The 24368-nt window shown below is 41.9% G+C and overlaps 1 protein-coding gene across 1 annotated transcript in view; it reads right to left on the bottom strand.

Moving 5' to 3' along the window:
- The window catches only part of KAT2A (lysine acetyltransferase 2A), a 152580-nt gene that overhangs the window by 72892 nt on the left and 55320 nt on the right, over positions 1–24368 (bottom strand). The window contains exons 3-4 of the mRNA XM_073606108.1: positions 13199–13344; positions 13027–13116 (exon numbers count right to left, since the gene is read on the bottom strand). Coding sequence (XP_073462209.1) covers positions 13027–13116; positions 13199–13344 — 236 coding nt within the window. The remainder of the gene's footprint in view (positions 1–13026; positions 13117–13198; positions 13345–24368) is intronic.

Raw genomic sequence — 24368 nt, forward strand, 5'->3', positions numbered from 1 at the left:
TATTTTGTACTGTCATGGCCGGGATAAAATTTTCATAATTCATAAAACACTCAGCCAAGGAGTCGTCATACCAGGGGAGTGTCCCCCATCAGAAAAGGTTGATTGAATTATCCTCTCCAGTGGATGTTTGAGGTCAAGATACAAATCTTATGTTATAATAGAGTAACCTGAATAATGGTGCCACTTTAAACTAAACCAACTGACAATGGTCAAATTAGTGTTTTGAGATCCAGATAGCAAAGCCTTTGATTAAAAGGAAAGCCAGAGTAAATAATCCCATTGTTTCAAAGGGTGAGATCATCTCTTTAGTAAGAACCCAGTGTTGACTCAGCTTTTCCCCAGACAATGGCAGAAGACACCCAGTTAATTATACACCAGTCACAAGTTGAAACAGAACTAAGAGTATATATTATATACATATATCACAGTGGTATAGTGGGTAGCAATCTTGCCTAGCAGTAAAAAGGGTCGCTGGTTCGTATCCCAGCCACAACACCACCTGCCTGGAGTTTGCATGTTCTCCCTGTGCCTGGGACCGATGTGAGTGTGCGATGTATGTGTGGAGTGTCGCATAATCTGAAAGCACTATATGGGTACCTTAAATAATATATAATAGAGGAGTATCTTAAAGGGGTTGTAAAGGTTCATGTTTTTTCACCTTAATGCATTCTATGCATTAAGGTGAAAAAACATCCGACGATACCGGCCCCCCATTTTACTTACCTGAGCCCGTTCACCTGCTGCGCTCGCCCCCCTTTTCCTCTTCGCCACTCAGCCTGGCTGTTGATTGCCTAGAGTGGATGGACTGAAAGCAGCGCAGCCATTGGCTCGTGCTGCTGTCAATCACATCCAATGACGGGGGGCGGGGCCGAGTGATACAGTCAGCGGCTATAGCCGCTGGCTGTATCACGGGAGCGCGCCCGCAAGAACTAAACACCATGCAAGAGAGTTAGCATGCAGGTGTTTCGTTCATGCGGGGAGGAGCTGGGACAGCCGCCGAGGGACCCCAGACCAGGTTCGGGGCCACTCTGTGCAAAACGAGCTGCACAGTGGAGGTAAATATAACATGTTTGTTATTAAAAAAAAAAAAAAAAAAAAAATTACCTTTACAACCCCTTTAATGAGACACAGGGATAGGGACAATTATAGACACGCACCCACACTCACTCAGGTTGAACTGGATGGAATGGTGTCTTTATTCAACCTTACTAACTATAATATATATTATATTATATAATCTATTTATTATGTTAAATTACAATGTTGCAACCCATTTTGTAAAAATCAATGTGTACTGTAGCCATCCAAGTATTTGGCACCAGTCTGTTATGGTTAAAGGGTGATGTTCGATTCCATAAATCTATCATTCTCAATATATTTGGTTAGGTAGAGATTTCTTATAGCTAGAAAGGTACACAAGATGGGGACAACAAATGACAGGGCAAAAGGCCAGCAATCGCCATATTATATTAAAATGAAACATGTTAAAAACACATTTCATAATAGCACTAGACATATTCTGATTACACCTTTACCATGATCACAAATGGGCGGGTGAGAATCAGGCAGAAACCTCCCATGTTTGGAACCAACCAATCACGAGATGGTAAACATGAAGTGAGGGAAGTAACCATCCAAGAATTTGCACCATACAAAAAGGAGACACACGTGATTCAGAGAGGACCGCCGGCCCAAACACTGACATACACTCTCTGGACAAACACAAATTTGGTAATAAGCAACCACTCCCCATCTCCCTGGACATTGCTGCTAGGACGAATCGAATATACATACTTTAAACAGCGGTGAGATACTGACCATATAATTATTGATAATATTTTTCTCTTCCCTAAATTATAATGAATTGTATCTTACTGTATACTTTTATCTTATCCAATACTGTGTGAAGGGTAGATTAGGATTTAATAATTGCCCCACATTATTGGCCTTGAAGCCGTTTGTGGGTGAAATTAAGATCACCTGTATTACAACAAATTTGACTACTGTGGACCCAGTGAAATTTTTTCTTGAACTTCAAGCAGTATATTCCCAAGTAAGAGAGCCAGGTACGGGTTGAAATTGAATAAAATAAATGATCAAGCCACTGGATACGTGCACACGTTCCGTATTTATGAAGGCAAAGACTCCCAGCTCCAGACCCGTGAGTGCCCCACGTATATTGGAAACAGTGGGAAAATGGTCTGGGAGCTGGCATACCCCCTGTTCAAAAAAGAATACCATTTATATGTGGACAGTTATTATACCAGCTTGCCCCCCTTTTTCGCCATCTTCACCATAAACAAACCCTGGCCTGCGGTACCTTAAAAAAAAAAAAAAAAAAAAACGGGGGATCGGCATTCATGAGAAATTAAGTGTTGGCCATGAAGTTGAGAGACAAGAAAGATGTCCACATCCTCTCTACCATCCACAATGACACCTTGGTGGAGATCCAGAGAAGATGTGGCCCCTTTGTAAAGCCTGAATATGTCCACGGCTACAATCTGTACATGGGGGGGGGGGATTTAAATGATCAGATGCTACAACCGAAAGTCCCGTTACTGGTATAAGAAAGTTGCATTTCATCCGGCCCTGTTTGTCTGCTACCAAAAATCAACTGAAAACCAACAAATCACCTACCTCAAGTATATTGAAAACATAGTCGCTGCCCTGATTTGCCAACAAGGACTTGCCCCAGAAAGCATTCTCTCTGATAGTGCGAGTCGACTTCATGAGCATATTTTCCCTAGAGAGCCAGTCACAATCTCCTGAAATGCGAATTGGATGTGAGGAAATTCACATCCAATTTGCACTAGTGTCAACCCAGCCTTAGCCCAGGTTGACACTGACAGCGGGATTGAAATAATGCCAATTCAGCTGAACTGGCGCAATTTAATTCCCGCATGTCAGTCCGACTTCAGGGGCAATTTCAGAGACATTTATGCGGGTTCCTGCACAGATGTCTATACAAAAATCGTAGCCAAAAGTAGTACAGAAACTACTTTTGGGAATCGGCGCAGTGCCGCAAAATGTGGCGTTGCACCGATTCAGGTGGCTGCCACTGCTGGCAATAGCCGCCGATTTGGCATGCGATTTGACTTGTCAAATAACATCAACGTGAACCTAGGCTCAAGGACTGATTCAAACCCAAGCTGATCACACAGCTGCTAGGGTGTGCTGGTAGGAAGGACACAGTGCCAATGGGCCGATTGCAGCACATTGAGCAGTTATTTTTTTCCCCTGCTTTGTCAGAACATTTTAGAAATGTCACAAGTGTCAAAAAAAAGTAAAAAAGTCATTTCATCACGTTCTTTTCACAATGCAGTGTTGGGATGCAGTGGTTTCCATCGCAACCCATGCTGCATAAAATAAAGAAATAAACTACCTTGCAGTACTTTCAGTGAACACCACCGGCAGTGTGCACAGACACAATATAAAACAAGGCAAATTGCCTTGTTTGAATTGGGATTGTGCTGCCCAGCACATCCAAAAGGAAATAGTGTGAACGTTTTCCTTAGACCCCTTTCACACTGGGGCCACCCGTGTTGTAGCGGTAAAGCGATGCTTGTTTTAGCAGCACTTTTAGCCCCAAAGAAGGGGTTAAAAACTCAAGTGTTGCGGCGCATCTGAATCAGGCACTTTGGAAGTGCTGCCCATTGCAATGGGCAGGGGCTTTCGGGGACGCTGTATACAGCGCTCCCAAACCACCCCAAAGATGCTGCTTGCAGGACTATTTTTAACGTCCCACAAGCGCACGGCCCGGGTGTGAAAGCACCCATTGCAATAAATGGGAGGCAGTTTTCATGCGCTATTTTTCTTTTTTTTTTTTTGTCACTTCAGTCGACCGTTTTGAGAGGCTTAAATCAACTTTGCAGTTCATTTAACTTCCATCCCTCTCTCCTTTGTCTCATCATCGTGACACTTTGCCATATCAAAAAAAGTGGTTAAAACCGTACGTGCAACCATCTAATGGAATTACTTATTCTCACAAGGGGTCGTACTCAAACGATTAACAATATTACTTTCTTCTCTATATATCCCAACCACCCCCCTTTCCCTACCTACCCCCCCCCCCCCCTTTCACCCTAACCCCATCTCTCCAAGGTCTAAATTAACAAACTCTAATTTTTTTAACCTAAGGCTTTCAGTTCTTTAACATAACACGTTTTTTTTAAATTTTTTCCAGCGTTCCCATTCCGCTAAGTTCACACTTCCTGTATCCTCCACCAAGCTTGCCTTAATCTCCATAATATGTTTCCTCTACTGCGTCTATCCACTCCCATGTCTCTGGGCTCTCCCTCCTCTGCCAGCTCTTCGGTATTATTCGCTTTGCGGCGTTCAGGAGGTGGGGGACCAGTGACCGCTTATATTTATTTATGTCTCCTTCTCCCCCATGAAACAAAACCTCCCAAGGGTCTTCTGGCACTTCTTTCCCTGTTATTTTCTTGACTAAGGCAAGTATCTTCCTCCAGAAGTTTTTTATTTTAGGGCATGATCACCATACGTGCGCCATTGTTCCTATTTCCTGGCAGCCCCGCCAGCAATATGCCGACCCGTTTTGGTATTTGCTTGTTATCTCTGGGGTTAAGTAGCTTCTGCTTATACATTTATAACTCATTTCTGCCGTAAGTACGTCTATTGCTGAGTTGCCAATCATTTTCAAAACTCTCCTAATTGTGTTTTCGTCTTTCTTAGTGCCCAATTCGGTCTCCCATTTACTTATAAATGGGGGTATCTCCAGCTGGTCCGTCTTCATAAGAATTTTGTAGGTCTTAGAAACTATATTTCTTGGATCCTCTGTATCACAAAGCTTCTCAAAGTCAGTCAATTTGTCTCCTGTTCTAATAGGATTTGATAATTTACTCACAAAGTGGCACAGCTGGAGGTACCGCCACTCATCTAACCCCCGTGTCCCCTCCCGAATCTAAGTTCTTGTAGTGTCATAATTTTACCCTCCTTAATGATGTGTCTTACCGCAAAGTGCTTCTTTTCCGCCTATAGTTTCTAATCCTGGTGAGAAAAAATTGCTATCCGTTAATGCCAGCAATGGTGAGTTATATTCCCCGTTAACTTTCTTATATACCTCGTCCCAAATTTTAAATACATTACATGTTATTACATGTGTGCTTTTATCTAAATTTCTAGTGTGTGGAGGGTTCCAAATCATTCTTCCTAATGGTGCTTTACTAAGGTTTCCCTCTATTCTAACCCAACTTTTTTCATTCTCTCTCTTTGCCCATTCAACCATTCTAGACAGAACTACGGCCTTATAATAAATCTGAATATCCGGTACTGCTAGACCGCCGTTTATTTTCTTTTGTTTTAAGGTCCTAAAGGAGACTCTCGGTTTTTTGTTTTTCCATACGAAGCTCATTATTATCTTATTTAGCTTTCTTAAATAATATAGAGGCAGTGGTAGCGGTATCATCTGGAATAAATAAGTGATCTTTGGGAGTAGGACCATTTTGATGACGTTTATACAGCCTATCCATGAGAGGGCCTTACCGGTGTAGTTTTTACAGTCAAGTCTGACTGTATCTAACAGGGGTAAGTAATTTATTGTAAATATCTTCTCGATTGAATTAGCCAGCTTAATTCCTAGGTACTTTAGTTCTTTAGTTTATCTGAAATTATACTCTCCCTTCAATGTTTCCCTTTCAATTTTATTTAAGTTTATATTTAATATTTCTGATTTTGCCATATTTATTTGAAAGTTGGATACCTCCCCATATTCCCTTAGGACTTTTACTAATTTAGGCATAGTGGTCTCTGGGTCCGATATGTATAGTAACACGTCATCGGCATAAGCTGCGACTTTATGTTCATCTTCTCCGATCTTAATGCCTCTTATATCTGCGCATATTGTTGCCAAAAGCGGTTCCATAGTGAGGACAAAGAGCAACGGGGATAGCGGACATCCCTGTCTCGTACCTTTTTCCATTTCAAATGGCAGGGACATTACTCCATTCACTCCCACCGTTGCCATAGGATAATGGTACAGGGTTTTGATCCTCTGAATCATTCTGGGTCCATGACCCATGATCTCCAAGGTCTGGAACATGAACCCCCAGTCTACCCTGTCGAAAGCCTTTTCGGCATCGAACAGTAGTAGCCCTGGGGGTCCACTCTCCCTCACTTTTTGCAACAGGAGCAATGTCCTAACCCCTTTGTCCTTCCCCTCCCTTTTAGGAACAAACCCCACCTGGTCTGGATTGACCAGGGCATTCATTGACCCCTTTAATCTCTTTGCGAGTATCTTTGCGTAGAGTTTTGTGTCGGTATTGAGGAGGGAGTTGGGACGATAACTTGAGCATAATGTTTTCTCTTTTCCTTCTTTCAGTATGATCGTAATGGAAGCCTTTAAGGCCTCCCTGCTCATCTCGTACCCTCCTCCCAACCCATTGAAATACCGGCACAACCTCGGAATCAATATTTCCTTAAATATTTTATAGTAAGTTAGGGTAAATCCGTCCAGGCCTGGACTTTTCCCAGGGGCCATTTCTGCTATTGCGTTTCTGACCTCTTCTTCAGAAATTGGGTGTTTCCATACCTTCTCTTTCCGTATCTATAATTTTAGGCAGTGCTGCCTTTTTTAGATACTTGTTATTTCTCTCTCTCTCTCTCTCTCTCGTTGCTTACCTGGGTACCCTGTTTGGAAACTGAATATAACTCCTGGTAATAGTTCTTAAAAACATCCGCTACTTTTCTAGAAGAGTGCACTATATTGCCCTCCTTAGTCTGGATTTTTTCTATAAAGTTCCTAGCTTTACACTTTTGTATTACTTTTGCTAAATGTTTACTTGGTTTGTTAGCCCAGCGATATCTATCCCCTACTGTCTTACTATGTGTTGCTCTGACTTCTTGTTCCAATGAAGTTTTCAACTTGGCCCTTTTGATAACTATTTGTTTATACGTCTCTAAAGGGAGATGACCTATTTGCCTCTTGTGTTTCTGTTCTAAACTATCTAACTCCTCTGTTAATTTTTGGATTTTCTCGCGTCTTTCTTCCTTGCACCTAGCTCGATTAAAACTCCTCTTATGCAAGCTTTATGGGCCTCCCACAAGGTAGACCCAGATACATCTCCTGAGTCATTTACCGCAAAGTAATCCTCCAGTTCTTTACTAATTCTATTGAACCCTTCCTCCCCTCTTATCAGTTCTTCATTTAAGCGCCACTGTCCAAGATGTCCCACCTCTTCATCTATTATTATTTCCATGGACATTGGTGCGTGATCCGAGTAAGTTATGTTTCCTATCCAGGAGTCAACCACCTTGTCAATGTCCCTATGATCCATCAGCCCGTAATCAATCCGGGAGTATGACCCGTGCACAGGGGAATAAAACCTATAGTCCCTTTTTCGCGGATGTTGCACCCTCCATATATCCACCAGCTGAAGGCTGATGAGCTTTTGCTTGATCTTTCTTAATTGTACACTGTTCTTCCCCTGTGCTCGGGTCCTCCATTAGAATCATATGCCCTTTCCTAAACTCCGTTAATTTTCCCAGAATTTTTGCCACAAATTTAATCGGGTTTTTATTTGGTGCATAGATATTAACTAATGTGTAGTCTCTTTCGTTCAATCTACCTCTCAGAAATAAATATCCACCTTCTGCGTCTGCTAATCTCTCTTCCAGCACGAACCTAGTTCTTTTGCGAATCCGATGGCGACCCCCCGTGTTCTATTTGAGATGGTGTCTCCTTGGTACCAGACCAGGTATTCCCCTGAAAATAATCTTAATTGGTGTGATATAGGTGTTTCCTGAAGGAATACCACCTCTGGTCCAAGCAGCTTAAGCTCGTTGAAGATACTTTGTCTTTTATTGGCCATGTTTAGGCCTTTGACGTTGTACATTATACATTTTATTGTATCTAAAATCATTTTTCTACCTTCCGGCCAGCCCCCTAACCTTAGACCTTGGAGAGATGTCCCATGTTCTCATTATTGAGATTAAGGTGTACCCCCCTCCCTTATTCCCCCCCCTCTCTTCCCTCCCTTCCCCCTTCCCTACTATCCGCCCTTTGGTCTTAACTAGACCCTCAGGCCAATGTGGAACGCATAAATCGTAACCCTCCATTGGTCTCCACCTCTAAAGGTGGGTCTGTGGGTGTGCCGGATCACCGGTCGATATTACCCTGGTGACCAGATGTACTAATCAGCTCCTCACTACTCCTGCCTTCCCTAATTTTACTAATTTCCCCCCTTCCCTGCCCCTCCCCGATTCCCCCTCCTTCTCCCCTTCTTTTTACAACAATCCTATTCCCATTTCTATCCACCGTTTATTGGACCAGTCCATCGTCGTGGGCACCTGAAGGCCCAGTTTCCTGTAAAATTCCTCTAGCTCCTCCAGGAATCTCAGCCTGGCTGTTCTGCCATCTTTATTGCCCAATAGGCATGCGGGGAATCCCCATGTATATTTTATATTTTGATTTGTCATTTGTTCCAAAAGTGGCTTCAGGAGACGTCTTCTCGCTAGTGTGTCTTTGGCTAGATCTGCGAATACTTGGATCCTTGCCTCCTCGTATTAAAGTGGAGTTTGCCCCCTAAGTTTTGTCCATATTTTTTCCTTGTCTACGTAATATCTGAACCTCACGATTATGTCGCGACTTCTTTCTGTTCGGCTAATGTCCAGCCTTCCTATACGATGCACCCGCTCAATCTTTGGGAAGTCCGCCCCTCCCAACTCCAAAAGGGGGGAGAAGATAGCTGCTACGGTCTTCCTTAGGGCCTCGCCCCTCTTTTCCGGAATGCCTCAGATTCTCAGGTTCTGTCTGCGACTTCTGTTCTCCTGGTCCTCCAGTCTATAACAAATTTTTATCTGGTTTTGTTGAGTTGTTTTAATTTGTTCTTTTAAGTCAGAGATTTCTCGCTCCTGTTGGTCCATTATATCTTCTGCTCTCTCAGCTCTGGCCAAAAGGTTACCTAGGTCTGTCCTTAGCATATTTATCTCTGATTTAATTGAGGTTTCCAGTGCTTTGAACATCTCTGCAATTTCATTTTTAGAGGGGAGATCTGGATCATGCCTATGTTCCGTCATTCTGGACGATTCATGAGCACTTTCAATTAATGATGACTCTCTGGATTGAGTGGGGGTCTGATCTCCCTTCCCATTTTGGCCCTTTTTCCTCTTGTCCACCATGGTTGATGTTTGGGCTTCTTGATGGGCACTCCCAGTACTCCCCCCTCTGGCTAAGTACTGCTTGATTGAGCTCCCAGCAGCATTTCCAGATAAGTTGTCCTTAGGTGTCTTCAGAGGGCCCCCTTTCCCTGCTTTGGATGTATTTCTGCTCATTATTTATTCCAATGAACTTTATGAAAAGGGTTTTAGTCGCCTTATCTTGATAGTGCAAATAGATCTTCGTTATTCCAACACTAAGGCAGTTTTTTATTCTTGCACCTGTCTTCTCTCCAAAGTTCTTTTCCTGATTAGGAACAGAGTGATTGATCTGTTTTCTGTGAATACTATAGTGGAGGTAATAATTATCCCTACCGTCTTCACCTAACCATCTCTTTCTTAGGGGGTTTACTAATTTTTAATGCTTTTGTTATCCCTTTCCTATAGATACTGGTATGGTAGTTTACAGTAAGTGGTGCCTATATTTCTGTTGTTCAACGTATGGTAGCAGGAATAGAGAGAATAATATGCTTTTAAGGGCGTAGCTAGAAACCTTAGTGTCTAGTATAACATATGCACCTTTCCCTTTAATGCAAATATGATGGTACTACTCAGGTTAACAATGGATTACATCAACAAGTTTTAATCCTGTGCTCGTTAGCCTATATCTCCTGTCCCATCTCTCACCAAAAAGCTGGTAAGGTGATGATGTAAATATTAATGGTCAACAGGGGGAATTTCAGGTGATAGGATACTATGGTACTCTCGGTATTTATTATAGTATCTTTTGATTTATTTAAAACTGGTGTTCCAAAAACAAGCGTCTTTTTTCCTAATGGTTGTTGACTATATCCGTAGGATGGAAGTCTAGTACCCCAGCCTATTATGATAATACTGCGGCTGTTGACGATCTCTTTTAAAAGGTGTACTTGGTCACAGTTAGCGTTCTGATACCTCTCCGTCCCTTAGTGCCGCCAGTGTAGCAGGGTCCTCGCTTGCCGGACTAATATTCCGGGGACCTATGTTTCTTATACAGGGATTATGAAACCCTGTCCATAAGTAATGGTTTATACTATTTATGTTTGTCCTTATAACTTGATACCACGTGTGCCCCACCTTAAGAGTGTCCTGTACAGTTGGGGAATAGGCAAACCAAAAAGTGCTTAACTGCTTAGTGCCCTATCGCCTCTATGTACGCCAGCGTCTCTACTCCAAGGTTTTATTGAAATTATAGCTGTATAATGACCCAGAGCAAGTATAGCAGTGTTAGCACAGGTATACGATGGTGCATTGTCCAGATAATAGGCCCATTACTCATCTCTCTTGTTTAAACCTATACAGGGTAACATATAGGCCCATTACTCGTCTCTCTTATTTAAACCTATACAGGGAAACATGCCAGATGCTGTAGAAACTCAATTGGAACAAGGATGTACCTCCAGGTATGTTAACGGTGCTATGATGTTTTATATAAAGTTATATTATTTAAATTCCCACATTTCATCAGCAATATAGAAAATATTTATTGCTAGCCAGAAGTAGTACTCATACTGTATTGCCAATAACCTTCTACCGATATATCTGGCAGTATATAGAGTCCCTTGTGATCTTATTCAACAGTTTTCATACCTTAGCTTTTCCCTCCTCTGAGATTTCTTTCCCTTCGGAGACCAATTTTCAGTACTCTTCTTACCTTTGGGATATAGGCAGGAGAGAGCACCTCTTACCATCACCCGTCCGAGCCTGCGTTCAGGCGCTATTTCTAGCACTAAAACGCGTGAAAACCTCAGTGTGAAAGGGGTCTTAACCACTTGCCGATCGGCTCACGCCGATATACGTCGGCAAAGTGGCACGTTCCCACGAAACCCCGTATGGGTATGCTGTCCCTTTAAGACCCATAGCAGGCACACGTGCACGCCCGCTGCACGGCGGGGGACCTGATGCATGTGGCCAATGGGCACAATCGTTGCTGGCCACCTGCGATCGTGGGCACGAGAGCCAGCACAGGGATTTGTGTGTGTAAACATACAAATTCCTGTTCTGACAGGGAGGAGATACAGATAGTCTGTTCCTACTAAGTAGGAACAACAATCTGGCTCCATCTCTAGTCAGTCACATCCCCTCAGTTAGAAACACACCTAGAAAGGAACACATTTAACCTTGATCTGTTGCAGTACAAAAAAAAAAAAAAAAAAGAAAGAAAAAAAATTGCAGATCAGCGTCATTACTAGTAAAAACGAAACAAAACAAAAAAAAAAAAAAAGAAAATTATAAAAATTCCATAAAAAATGCCAAAAATCTTTCCAATAGTTTGTAGATGCTATAACTTTTGCGCAAACCAATCAATATATGCTTATTGCAATTTATTTTATCAAAACTATGTAGAAGAATATATATTGGCCTAAGCATTTTTGGGGATATTATAGCAAAAATTAAAAGTTTTTTTTTTTTTTTTAAATTGTCGCTCTTTTTTTGTTTATAGCGCAAAAAATAAAAACCGCAGAAGTGGTCAAATACCACCAAAAGAAAGCGTAAAAAATGGCCTGGTCATTAACCACATCAATACAGGGCATTTTCACCCCCTTCCTGCCAAGACCAATTTTCAGCGCTGTTACACTTTGAATGACAATTGCGTGGTCATGCAACATTGTGCCCATATGAAACTGATAATTTTTTCCCCCACAAATAGAGCTTTCTTTTGGTGGTATTTTATCACCTCTGCAGTTTTTATTTTTTTCGCGATAAAATAAAAACAGAGTGACAATTTTGAAAAAAAAAAAATATATATATTTTTTTTTACTTTTCGCTATAATAAATATACCAAAAAAAAAAAAAAAAAAAAAAAAATTTGCAATAAGCGTATATTGATTGGTTTGCACAAAAAGTTATAGCGTCTACAAAATAGAGGATAAATTTATGGCATTTTTATAGTTTTTTTTGGCAGCAATCTGCAATTTTTATCGTGACTGCGATATTGCAGCGGACACTTCAGACACTATTTTGGGACCATTCACATTTATACAGTGAACAGAGCTATAAAAATGCACCGATTACTGTTTAAATGTGACTGGCAGGGAAGGGGTTAACACTAGGGGGCGAGGAAGGGGTTAAATGTGTATCCTAGGGAGTGATTCTAACTGTAGGGGGAGGGGACCGATTGGTGTTCCTCTGTATTGGGAACACACCAATCGGTCTCCTCTCCTCTGACAGGACGTGGATCGGTGTTTACACACACAGATCCTCGGTCCTGCTGTTCACGGACAATCGCGGCCGCCGGGCACGCGCATCGGGTGCCTAGAGGCTGAGAAAGTAAAAGACGTCATATGGTGGCGGCCCGGAGGGACAAAGGGTTCCTGCCGCCGTTATATCACTATGCGCGGTAGGAATGTGGTTAAGCAGGAAAATCTTCCAGTTAAATGTAGATTCTGACACATTCTCATTTTGAATATTCCAACGCGTACCAGGGGTTTAAAGCTAGTTTCAGGTTCCCTCAATCTGAGGAGCCCTATTACGCCAACAGAAACATTAGCTAGGAAACCAGCACTGTGGCCTGCCTCCTCCCATACCTACTGGCTTATCACTATGATGGGTGGCCTAAACTACAACAAAGAGTCGGAGGGTATAAAAAACAACCCAGTGTTTTATCACTGGCCACTAAAAAAAAAAAAAAAAAAAAAAAAAACAAGCTAGAGCTTTTATTACCCACTAGCTTATTCTGACATCCACAAACAGCATAGGGAGATTTTCCCAGAGATTCCATGTTATCAACCTGCCAATAGCAGCAGGCACACATGACCACAATAATTACTATATGGATACCTGTTATAAAATGATATGTCAAACTACTAACAAGAAAACATACTGAACTGCTGGCAATAATAAAAAATATGACATCAAAAACTGGCTAAAAATTACCTGTTCAATATTTGGCTTTTCAAAAGGTGGACTTCCAAGGGACCCTTCTACCACCGGTCGGATCATCTGCAGAATACATTTTCTAAGAAGCTACAAAAAATGTAAAATATTATTGAGATCAACTCAAGTTCAATATAACAACACAAATTAAAAGCTGCTCTTCGGATTTTACCTTAAACAGGTAAAAATAGACCTGTTTGGTATCAGTATCCTCCTCCTTGTGCACAGACATAAAGAGGTTCTCCACATCCACCACCATGCCCAACAAACGATTGATTTCATCTTCTGAAACATTTTCTAGATGCGACACATGGTCAGCTGCAATTTCAAACAAATGCTAAAGTCATACATTTCTCCAAGTGCAGAATATGTAGCAATTTGTTGAGATATAGTCTGATTGTAACAAACATATTTAACAAGACAGACAATTTGCTTTCTAAATGTACAAGTGTAGCCTAACTGCAGCAATGCTATGAAACATTTTACTTATTAAAATAACCAATTTACAAATACAGATGTGTCATTATTACATCCTGAAGTTAAAAGCGTTAACCCCCCCACTCAAAAAAAAAAAAAAAAAACCCCCCACCAGATCCTATTCCCTTAACCACTTCAGCCCTGATACCGTGGTCAGTTTGCGCGATTCCGTCATCCGCAGCCTGCTCTCTGCAGTTCTCCTGTGTCTTCTCTGTCCGCCCACCCCATCTCCCTGCTCGTACCAGCGCTCGCACACCCCCACTGCTCTCATATCTGCTATTAAATTGTCTTATCCCCCCCTGTACAATAACATGTGTCTTTGTGCCTGTGGAATGTAAAAAAATCAGCTGATCTGTACGTACCTGTATAAGCTCCGCTGGCTCAGCCAATTGTCGGCACTCTCCCTCTCCTCCCCAGCTGACGTCAGCGGGAGGGCTCGACCCCGCCCACTGCAGCTGTGAGCCGAAGAGAGAAAAGAGGAGAGGAATCAGCTGAGCACCCGGAGCTTATATTGGTACAGATCGGCAGATTTTTTGCATTACACAGGGACACGTTATCATAGTTACATAATTAGTCAGGTTGAAAAAAGAAAAAAAAAGTCCATCCAGTCCAACCTTAAAAACAATAAATAAAAAATATTGTACAATCCAATATACCCAATTTTATACCCTCGGTTGATCCATAGGAAGGCACAAAGCCCCAGCAGAGCATGCTCCAATTTGCTACAGCAAGGGAAAAAAAATTCCTTCCTGATCCCCAAAGAGGCAATCGGATTTTCCCTGGATCAACTTTACCTATAAATGTTAGTACCCAGTTATATTATGTACATTTAGGAAAGTATCCAGGCGTTTCTTAAAGCAATCTACTGAGCTGGCCAGAATTACCTCTGGTGGGAGTCTATTGCACATTTTCACAGCTTTTACTGTGAAGAAACCTTTGCATAATTGGAGATGAAATCTCTTTTCCTCTAGACGTAAAGAGTGCCCCGTGTCCTCTGGGTTGACCGTAAAGAGAATAACTCAACGCCAAGTTCACTATATGGACCCCTTATATATTTGAACATGTTGATCAAATCCCCCATTATTCTCCTCTTCTGAAGAGTGAATAAATTCAGTTCCTCCAATCTTTCCTCATAGCTGAACTCCTCCATGCCTTTTATCAGTTTGGTTGCCCTTCTCTTGCACTCTCCAGTTCCCCGATATCCTTTTTGAGAACTGGTACCCAAAACTGAACTGCGTATTCCAGATGAGGTCTTACTAATGATTTGAACAGGGGCAAAATTATCTCTCTCTCTCTGGAGTCCATACCTCTCAATACAAGAAAGGACTTTGCTCGCTTTGGAAACCGCAGCTTGGCATTGTATGCTATTATTGAGCTTATGATGTACCAAAACCCCCAGATCCTTCTCCACTGCAGATTCCCTCATATGTACTCCCCCTAGCATGTATGATGCATGCATATTCTTAGCCCCCAAGTGCATAACTTTACATTTCTCAACATTAAACCTCATCTGCCACAGTCGCCCAATTAGACAGTGCATTGAGGTTGGCTTGTAAATTGGAGACACCCTGTAAGGACATTATTCTACTGCATAGCTTGGTGTCATCTGCAAAGACAGAAATGTTACTTTTGATCCCAGACCCAATATGAGTTATAAAGATATTAAAAAGTAAAGGGTCTCAGCACTGAACCTTGGGGTACACCTCTGATAACCTTAGACCATTCAGAGTAAGAATCATTAACCACTACTCTCTGAATTCTGTCTTTTAGCCAGTTTTCTATCCATTTACAAACTGATATTTCCAAGCCTGTTCACTTTACCTTACACATGAGCCACATGTGGGGAACTGTGTTGAACGCTTTTGCAAAATCCAAGTGTACCACGTCCACAGCCACCCCTCTGTCCAAGGTTTTACTTAACTCTTCATAAAAAGAAATCAGGTTTGTCTGACAACTTCTGTCTTTCTAGAATCCATGCTGTCTGTTGCTTAAAATGTTATCATGGTAATCATGGTACAGATGGGATAACACAATTTAGTAGAAGTGGGTTAACCACTTAAGGACCGCCTAACGCCGATTTACGTCGGCAAAGCGGCACGGGCAGGCAAAATCACGTACATGTACGTGATTTGCCTTCCGCGGGTGGGGGGTCCGATCGGACCCCCCCCCGGTGCCCGAGGCGGTCCCGTTCTGTTCCCCGGCGATCCGAGATGAGGGGGAGGCCATCCGTTCGTGGCCCCCCCCTCGCGATCGCCGCCGGCCAATGGGAACATTCCTTTGCTGCTGTATGCTAAACAGCAGCAAAGGAAATGATGTCATCTCCCCTCGGCTCGGTATTACGTTCCAGCGCCGAGGGGAGAAGACATCAATGTAAGTGCACAACACACACACACACACACACACACAGTAGAACATGCCAGGCACACAAAACACCCCGATCCCCCCCCCAATCACCCCCCCCCCCCTGTCACAAACTGACACCAGCAGGTTTTTTTTTTTTTTTTTCTGATTACTGCATAGTGTCAGTTTGTGACAGTTACAGTGTTGGGACAGTTAGTATTACCCCCCTTTAGGTCTAGGGTACCCCCCTAACCCCCCCTAATAAAGTTTTAACCCCTTGATCACCCCCTGTCACCAGTGTTGCTAAGCGATCATTTTTCTGATCGCTGTATTAGTGTCGCTGGTGACGCTAGTTAGTGAGGTAAATATTTAGGTTCGCCGTCAGCGTTTTATAGTGTCAGGGACCCCCATATACTATCTAATAAATGTTTTAACCCCTTGATTGCCCCCTAGTTAACCCTTTCACCACTGATCACCGTATAAACGTTACGGTTGACGCTGGTTAGTTCGTTTATTTTTTATAGTGTCAGGGCACCCGCCGTTTATTACCGAATAAAGGTTTAGCCCCCTGATCGCCCGGCGGTGATATGCGTCGCCCCAGGCAGCGTCAGATTAGCGCCAGTACCGCTAACACCCACGCACGCAGCATACGCCTCCCTTAGTGGTATAGTATCTGTACGGATCAATATCTGATCCGATCAGATCTATACTAGCGTCCCCAGCAGTTTAGGGTTCCCAAAAACGCAGTGTTAGCGGGATCAGCCCAGATACCCGCTAGCACCTGCGTTTTGCCCCTCCGCCCGGCCCACCCAAGTGCAGTATCGATCGATCGCTGTCACTTACAAAACACTAAACGCATAACTGCAGCGTTCGCAGAGTCAGGCCTGATCCCTGCGATCGCTAACAGTTTTTTTGGTAGCATTTTGGTGAACTGGCAAGCAAGCACCAGGCAGCGTCAGGTTAGCGCCAGTAGCGCTAACACCCACGCACGCACCGTACACCTCCCTTAGTGGTATAGTATCTGATCGGATCAATATCTGATCCGATCAGATCTATACTAGCGTCCCCAGCAGTTTAGGGTTCCCAAAAACGCAGTGTTAGCGGGATCAGCCCAGATACCTGCTAGCACCTGCGTTTTGCCCCTCCGCCCGGCCCAGCCCAGCCCACCCAAGTGCAGTATCGATCGATCACTGACACTTACAAACCACTAAACGCATAACTGCAGCGTTTGCAGAGTCAGGCCTTGATCCCTGCGATCGCTAACAGTTTTTTTGGTAGCGTTTTGGTGAACTGGCAAGCACCAGCGGCCTAGTACACCCCGGTCGTAGTCAAACCAGCACTGCAGCAACACTTGGTGACGTGGCGAGTCCCATAAGTGCAGTTCAAGCTGGTGAGGGGACAAGCACAAGTAGTGTCCCGCTGCCACCAAAAAGACAAACACAGGCCCGTCGTGCCCATAGTGCCCTTCCTGCTGCATTCGCCAATCCTAATTGGGAACCCACCACTTCTGCAGCGCCCGTACTTCCCCCATTCACATCCCCAATCAAATGCAGTCGGCTGCATGAGAGGCATTTTCTTTATGTCCTCCAGAGTACCCCTACCCAACGAACCCCCAAAAAAGATGTTGTGTCTGCAGCAAGCGCGGATATAGGCGTGACACCCGCTATTATTGTCCCTCCTGTCCTGACAATCCTGGTCTTTGCATTGGTGAATGTTTTGAACGCTACCATGCACTAGTTGAGTATTAGCGTAGGGTACAGCATTGCACAGACTAGGCACACTTTCACAGGGTCTCCCAAGATGCCATCGCATTTTGTGAGACCCGAACCTGGAACCGGTTACAGTTACAAAAGTTAGTTACAAAAAAAGTGTCAAAAAAAAAATATATATATATATAAAATAAAAAAAAAAATAGTTGTCGTTTTATTGTTCTCTCTCTCTCTATTCTCTCTCTATTGTTCTGCTCTTTTTTACTGTATTCTATTCTGCAATGTTTTATTGTTATTATGTTTTATCATGTTTGCTTTTTCAGGTATGCAATTTTTTATACTTTACCGTTTACTGTGCTTTATTGTTAACCATTTTTTTGTCTTCAGGTACGCCATTCACGACTTTGAGTGGTTATACCAGAATGATGCCTGCAGATTTAGGTATCATCTTGGTATCATTCTTTTCAGCCAGCGGTCGGCTTTCATGTAAAAGCAATCCTAGCGGCCAATTAGCCTCTAGACTGCTTTTACAAGCCGTGGGAGGGAAAGCCCCCCCCCCACCGTCTTCCGTGTTTTTCTCTGGCTCTCCTGTCTCAACAGGGAACCTGAGAATGCAGCCGGTGATTCAGCCAGCTGACCATAGAGCTGATCAGAGACCAGAGTGGCTCCAAACATCTCTATGGCCTAAGAAACCGGAAGCTACGAGCATTTTATGACTTAGATTTCGCCGGATGTAAATAGCGCCATTGGGAAATTGGGGAAGCATTTTATCACACCGATCTTGGTGTGGTCAGATGCTTTGAGGGCAGAGGAGAGATCTAGGGTCTAATAGACCCCAATTTTTTCAAAAAAGAGTACCTGTCACTACCTATTGCTATCATAGGGGATATTTACATTCCCCGAGATAACAATAAAAATGATTAAAAAAAAAAAAATATGAAAGGAACAGTTTAAAAATAAGATAAAAAAAGCAGAAAAATAATAAAGAAAAAAAAAAAAAAAAAAAAAGAAAAAAAAAAGCACCCCTGTCGCCCCCTGCTCTCGCGCTAAGGCGAACGCAATCGGCGGTCTGTCGTCAAACGTAAACAGCAATTGCACCATGCATGTGAGGTATCACCGCGAAGGTCAGATCGAGGGCAGTAATTTTTGCAGTAGACCTCCTCTGTAGATCTAAAGTGGTAACCTGTAAAGGCTTTTAAAGGCTTTTAAAAATGTATTTATTTTGTTGCCACTGCACGTTTGTGCGCAATTTTAAAGCATGTCATGTTTGGTATCCATGTACTCGGCCTAAGATCATCTTTTTTATTTCATCAAACATTTGGGCAATATAGTGTGTTTTAGTGCATTAAAATTTAAAAAAAGTGTGTTTTTTCCCCAAAAAATGCGTTTGAAAAATCGCTGCGCAAATACTGTGTGAAAAAAAAAAATGAAACGCCCACCATTTTAATCTGTAGGGCATTTGCTTTAAAAAAATATATAATGTTTGGGGGTTCAAAGTAATTTTTTTGCAAAAAAAAATAACTTTTTCATGTAAACAATAAGTGTCAGAAAGGGCTTTGTCTTCAAGTGGTTAGAAGAGTGGGTGATGTGTGACATAAGCTTCTAAATGTTGTGCATAAAATGCCAGGACAGTTCAAAACCCCCCCAAATGACCCCATTTTGGAAAGTAGACACCCCAAGCTATTTGCTGAGAGGCATGTCGAGTCCATGGAATATTTTATATTGCGACACAAGTTGAGGGAAAGAGACACATTTTTTTTTTTTTTGCACAAAGTTGTCACTAAATGATATATTGCTCAAACATGCCATGGGAATATGTGAAATTACACCCCAAAATACATTCTGCTGCTTCTCCTGAGTACGGGGATACCACATGTGTGAGACTTTTTGGGAGCCTAGCTACGTACGGGACCCCGAAAACCAAGCACCGCCTTCAGGCTTTCTAAGGGCGTGAATTTTTGATTTCACTCTTCACTGCCTATCACAGTTTCGGAGGCCATGGAAAGCCCAGGTGGCACAAACCCCCCCCAAATGACCCCATTTTGGAAAGTAGACACCCCAAGCTATTTGCTGAGAGGTATAGTGAGTATTTTGCAGACCTCACTTTTTGTCACAAAGTTTTGAAAATTGAAAAAAGAAAAAAAAAAAAAAAATGTTTTTTCTTGTCTTTCTTCATTTTCAAAAACAAATGAGAGCTGCAAAATACTCACCATGCCTCTCAGCAAATAGCTTGGGGTGTCTACTTTCCAAAATGGGGTCATTTGGGGGGGTTTTGTGCCACCTGGGCATTCCATGGCCTCCGAAACTGTGATAGGCAGTGAAGAGTGAAATCAAAAATTTTCACCCTTAGAAATCCTGAAGGCGGTGATTGGATTTTGGGGCCCCGTACGCGGCTAGGCTCCCAAAAAGTCCCACACATGTGGTATCCCCATACTCAGGAGAAGCAGCTAAATGTATTTTGGGGTGCAATTCCACATATGCCCATGGCCTGTGTGAGCAATATATCATTTAGTGACAACTTTATGCAAAAAAAAAAAAAAAAAAAAGTGTCACTTTCCCACAACTTGTGTCAAAATATAAAATATTCCATGGACTCAATATGCCTCTCAGCAAATAGCTTGGGGTGTCTACTTTCCAAAATGGGGTCATTTTGGGGGGTTTTGTGCCACCTGGGCATTCCATGGCCTCCGAAACTGTGATAGGTAGTGAGGAGTAAAATCAAAAATTTACACCCTTAGAAATCCTGAAGGTGGTGATTGGTTTTCGGGGCCCCGTACGCGGCTAGGCTCCCAAAAAGTCCCACACATGTGGTATCCCCATACTCAGGAGAAGCAGCTGAATGTATTTTGGGGTGCAATTCCACATAGGCCCATGGCCTGTGTGAGCAATATATCATTTAGTGACAACTTTTTGTAAATATTTTTTTTTTTTTTTGTCATTATTCAATCACTTGGGACAAAAAAAATAAATATTCAATGGGTTCAACATGCCTCTCAGCAATTTCCTTGGGGTGTCTACTTTCCAAAATGGGGTCACTTGGGGGGGTTTTGTACTGCCCTGCCATTTTAGCACCTCAAGAAATGACATAGGCAGTCATAAACTAAAAGCTATGTAAATTACAGAAAATGTACCCTAGTTTGTAGACGCTATAATTTTTGCGTAAACCAATAAATATACGCTTATTGACATTTTTTTTACCAAAGACATGTGGCCGAATACATTTTGGCCTAAATGTATGACTAAAATTTAGTTTATTGGATTTTTTTATAACAAAAAGTAGAAAATATCATTTTTATTCAAAATTTTCGGTCTTTTTCCGTTTATAGCGCAAAAAATAAAAACTGCAGAGGTGATCAAATACCATCAAAAGAAAGCTCTATTTGTGGGAAGAAAAGGACGCAAATTTCGTTTGGGTACAGCATTGCATGACCGCGCAATTAGCAGTTAAAGCGACGCAGTGCCAAATTGGAAAAAGACCTCTGGTCCTTAGGCAGCATAATGGTCCGGGGCTCAAGTGGTTAACAACCACTTTTTAAAATAGAAATGAAAGGCAAAACATTTTCGTATAGATAAAAAAAAAAAAAAAAAGCCGTTTATAATGTTTTTTTTCTATGTGATCATTTAATTGTACATCACGGGACACAGAGCCATAGTAGTTACTATGTGGGTTATAGGCCACCTTCAGATGATGGACACTGGCACGCCCTTAGACAAAGTCCACTCCCTATATAATAAATAATAAAAAGGAAATAACCGCGCTAAATATAAGTGAAACAATCTCCAAGACTTCCGTGAGGAAGTACATATATAAATACAAAAATGTTGAAAATTATTAACAATTAAATTATGAAAAGTACATGGGTCAACACATGTATGTATGAATCAAACATGAGTGCCCATATGTGATATTTGCGAATAAAAATAAGTGTCCATATATAGTAACAGAAAATAAAAATGTGAAGTAATGATCTGAAAACAGTCCAAGAAAGACCCCTTGGATGAATCCAGAGTCAATGGTGTAAAAAATATGAGTGACAACCCATACAGTATCCGCAAATACCCAATAATTGCGCTTACCGCAAGGCAAGCGTACACCAGCTTGTATCACGTCTTGGGTTGGAGAATCCAGATGGTGCCCTTAGACTGTATACATCGTAGCTGAAAGGATGCAGTCAGGACACCAAACTTCCATCTCATGGACATGTAAATAAAAGGAAACTGGCCATAGTGTAATACTGCCAAACTAGTTAAAGTTTAGAAAAGGTAGAAAACTTACACTAGTGCATAAAGATACAGCAGGAAAAAATCAAACTCAGTAGTGAAGATGAGACCCCACACTCCGTGCAAATATTGCGCTTACCACAAGGCAAGCCAACAACAGCTTGTTTTCAGTATTGGTTAACCACACCACACTACACTACGTGATCCACCACCAGGCAAATAATGCGCTTACCGCAAGGCAAGCCAACCACAGCTTATGTTCAATAGCAGTATGAGAGATCCATTGGCGTTCTGGACTGCTTGCGGCAGGAACCGGGGGATACAGCAGAGACTCCAAAATGACATCTCACAAGCATGTAAATAAAAAGGAACTGGCCATAGTGTAATACTGATCAAAACGATTTAATAGATAAAAGGCAGAAAACTCACATGAGTATGTAAAATGGCGTCGTCCATTTGTGGTGAAACGTACGTCGGGAGGTTGACGCTCTGACGTCATCGCCATTTTCAGTGTGGACGGGTGCTCGCTATGCCGGCCGGCTGTTTGCTGTATTTTTACATACTCATGTGAGTTTTCTACCTTTATCTATTAAATCGTTTTTATCAGTATTACACTATGGCCAGTTCCTTTTTATTTACATGCTTGTGAGATAGTAGTGTAGTGTGGTGTGGTTAACCAATACTGAAAACAAGCTGTTGTTGGCTTGCCTTGTGGTAAGCGCAATATTTGCACGGAGTGTGGGGTCTCATCTTCACTACTGAGTTTGATTTTTTCCTGCTGTATCTTTATGCACTAGTGTAAGTTTTCTACCTTTTCTAAACTTTAACTAGTTTGGCAGTATTACACTATGGCCAGTTTCCTTTTATTTACATGTCCATGAGATGGAAGTTTGGTGTCCTCATTGCATCCTTTCAGCTACGATGTATACAGTCTAAGAGCACCATCTGGATTCTCCAACCCAAGACGTGATACAGGCTGGTGTACGCTTGCCTTGCGGTAAGCGCAATTATTGGGTATTTGCGGATACTGTATGGGTTGTCACTCATATTTTTTACACCATTGACTCTGGATTCATCCAAGGGGTCTTTCTTGGACTGTTTTCAGATCATTACTTCACATTTTTATTTTCTGTTACTATATATGGACACTTATTTTTATTCGCAAATATCACATATGGGCACTCATGTTTGATTCATACATATATGTGTTGACCCATGTACTTTTCATAATTTAATTGTTAATAATTTTCAACATTTTTGTATTTATATATGTACTTCCTCACGGAAGTCTTGGAGATTGTTTCACTTATATTTAGTGCGGTTATTTCCTTTTTATTATTTTTTTATAACCCCTTCCACTACTGGGAGTACCTCACTTTTTTCGCCAGTGTCTAAGGTGTTGAGAAACAGATGATAGGGGGCTGTAGGTGATGGAGGGTGCGGGGCTTAGCGTGGTGTTGGCGTCCTCCAACGTCCCACGCAGGAAAGTGTTTTTTTTTTTTTTAAAGCACCATGGTTACTGCTGCAAGCTGCGGAGGGACACAAAAGCAAGAGGGGCAAGAAAGATGTTGTTTGGTGACACAGGCATTTTTTTTTTTTTTTTTTTACACATTTACTATTTTACACATTTTCAGGCTGAGCATTAATAGCGGCGGCAGTGGCTGCCTATTGCTCAAGCAATGGATGCGATTTCTTTTGGTAGTACCTCCGCTTTGTGCATCGGGCTATGTTCAGAAGGGGGGGGGTTAAAACCCCCTCCAAAAAAGGAGCTAAAAGGGTCTCCCTCAAGCTCTGGAAAGCCTACTCTACAAAAGGCATCCTCCCCTGAGAGGGGGTGGCTGGTCAGAGTGAGCATCAGGTCAATGAAATGTTTGCAACTGTTTTTAACACTGCAGCCCCTGTTCATTTTACTCTTTCCTCAGTCATGGTAGGTTTTTGAAAAAAAAAAAAAAAAAAAAAAAAAAAAGTTTTAGCGACTTTAATCACATCCCAGTGTGGTCAAGAGTCAGCTTTCACAATCTGTAAGATTGATGATACAAATTCTTGCTGATCCGCTCCACATTTATGTACCCTTAACTGTGTGTTAAAAAAAAAACACACACTTTTTTTCTCTGGCAGGCTGAGTGTCTCAGCCTGCGCTGACAGTAATTGGTTATTCGTTGAGAAACCAGTTTAACCTCCCTGGCGGTATGATTATGTCAGATTTTAGGTGCTGAAAGCGGTACAATTATTTTGCATAGAAATTTGACGTTTTATATTGTAGGCCTGTAGTTTTTAGCAATAACACACTTAAATCTGTCCAAACAAGAGAGTCTAGTAGACATCCCGGGTATGATGAAGTTTGAAACACAAAATCATAAATTATAATAATATAATAATAATAAAAATGAATTTCCCCACGATTCACTATTGCAAGTGTTCTAATTTACTATCGTACTAAAATATAATATATATATATATATATATATATATATATATATATATATATATATATATATATATATATATATATATATATATATATATATATATATATATATATATATATCTCTATCTCTGCATGCAGGGCATTGGACAAAGCAAGCACTACGGACA

The sequence above is a fragment of the Aquarana catesbeiana genome, linkage group LG12 (assembly GCF_042186555.1).
Source record: "Aquarana catesbeiana isolate 2022-GZ linkage group LG12, ASM4218655v1, whole genome shotgun sequence".
NCBI lineage: Eukaryota > Metazoa > Chordata > Amphibia > Anura > Ranidae > Aquarana > Aquarana catesbeiana.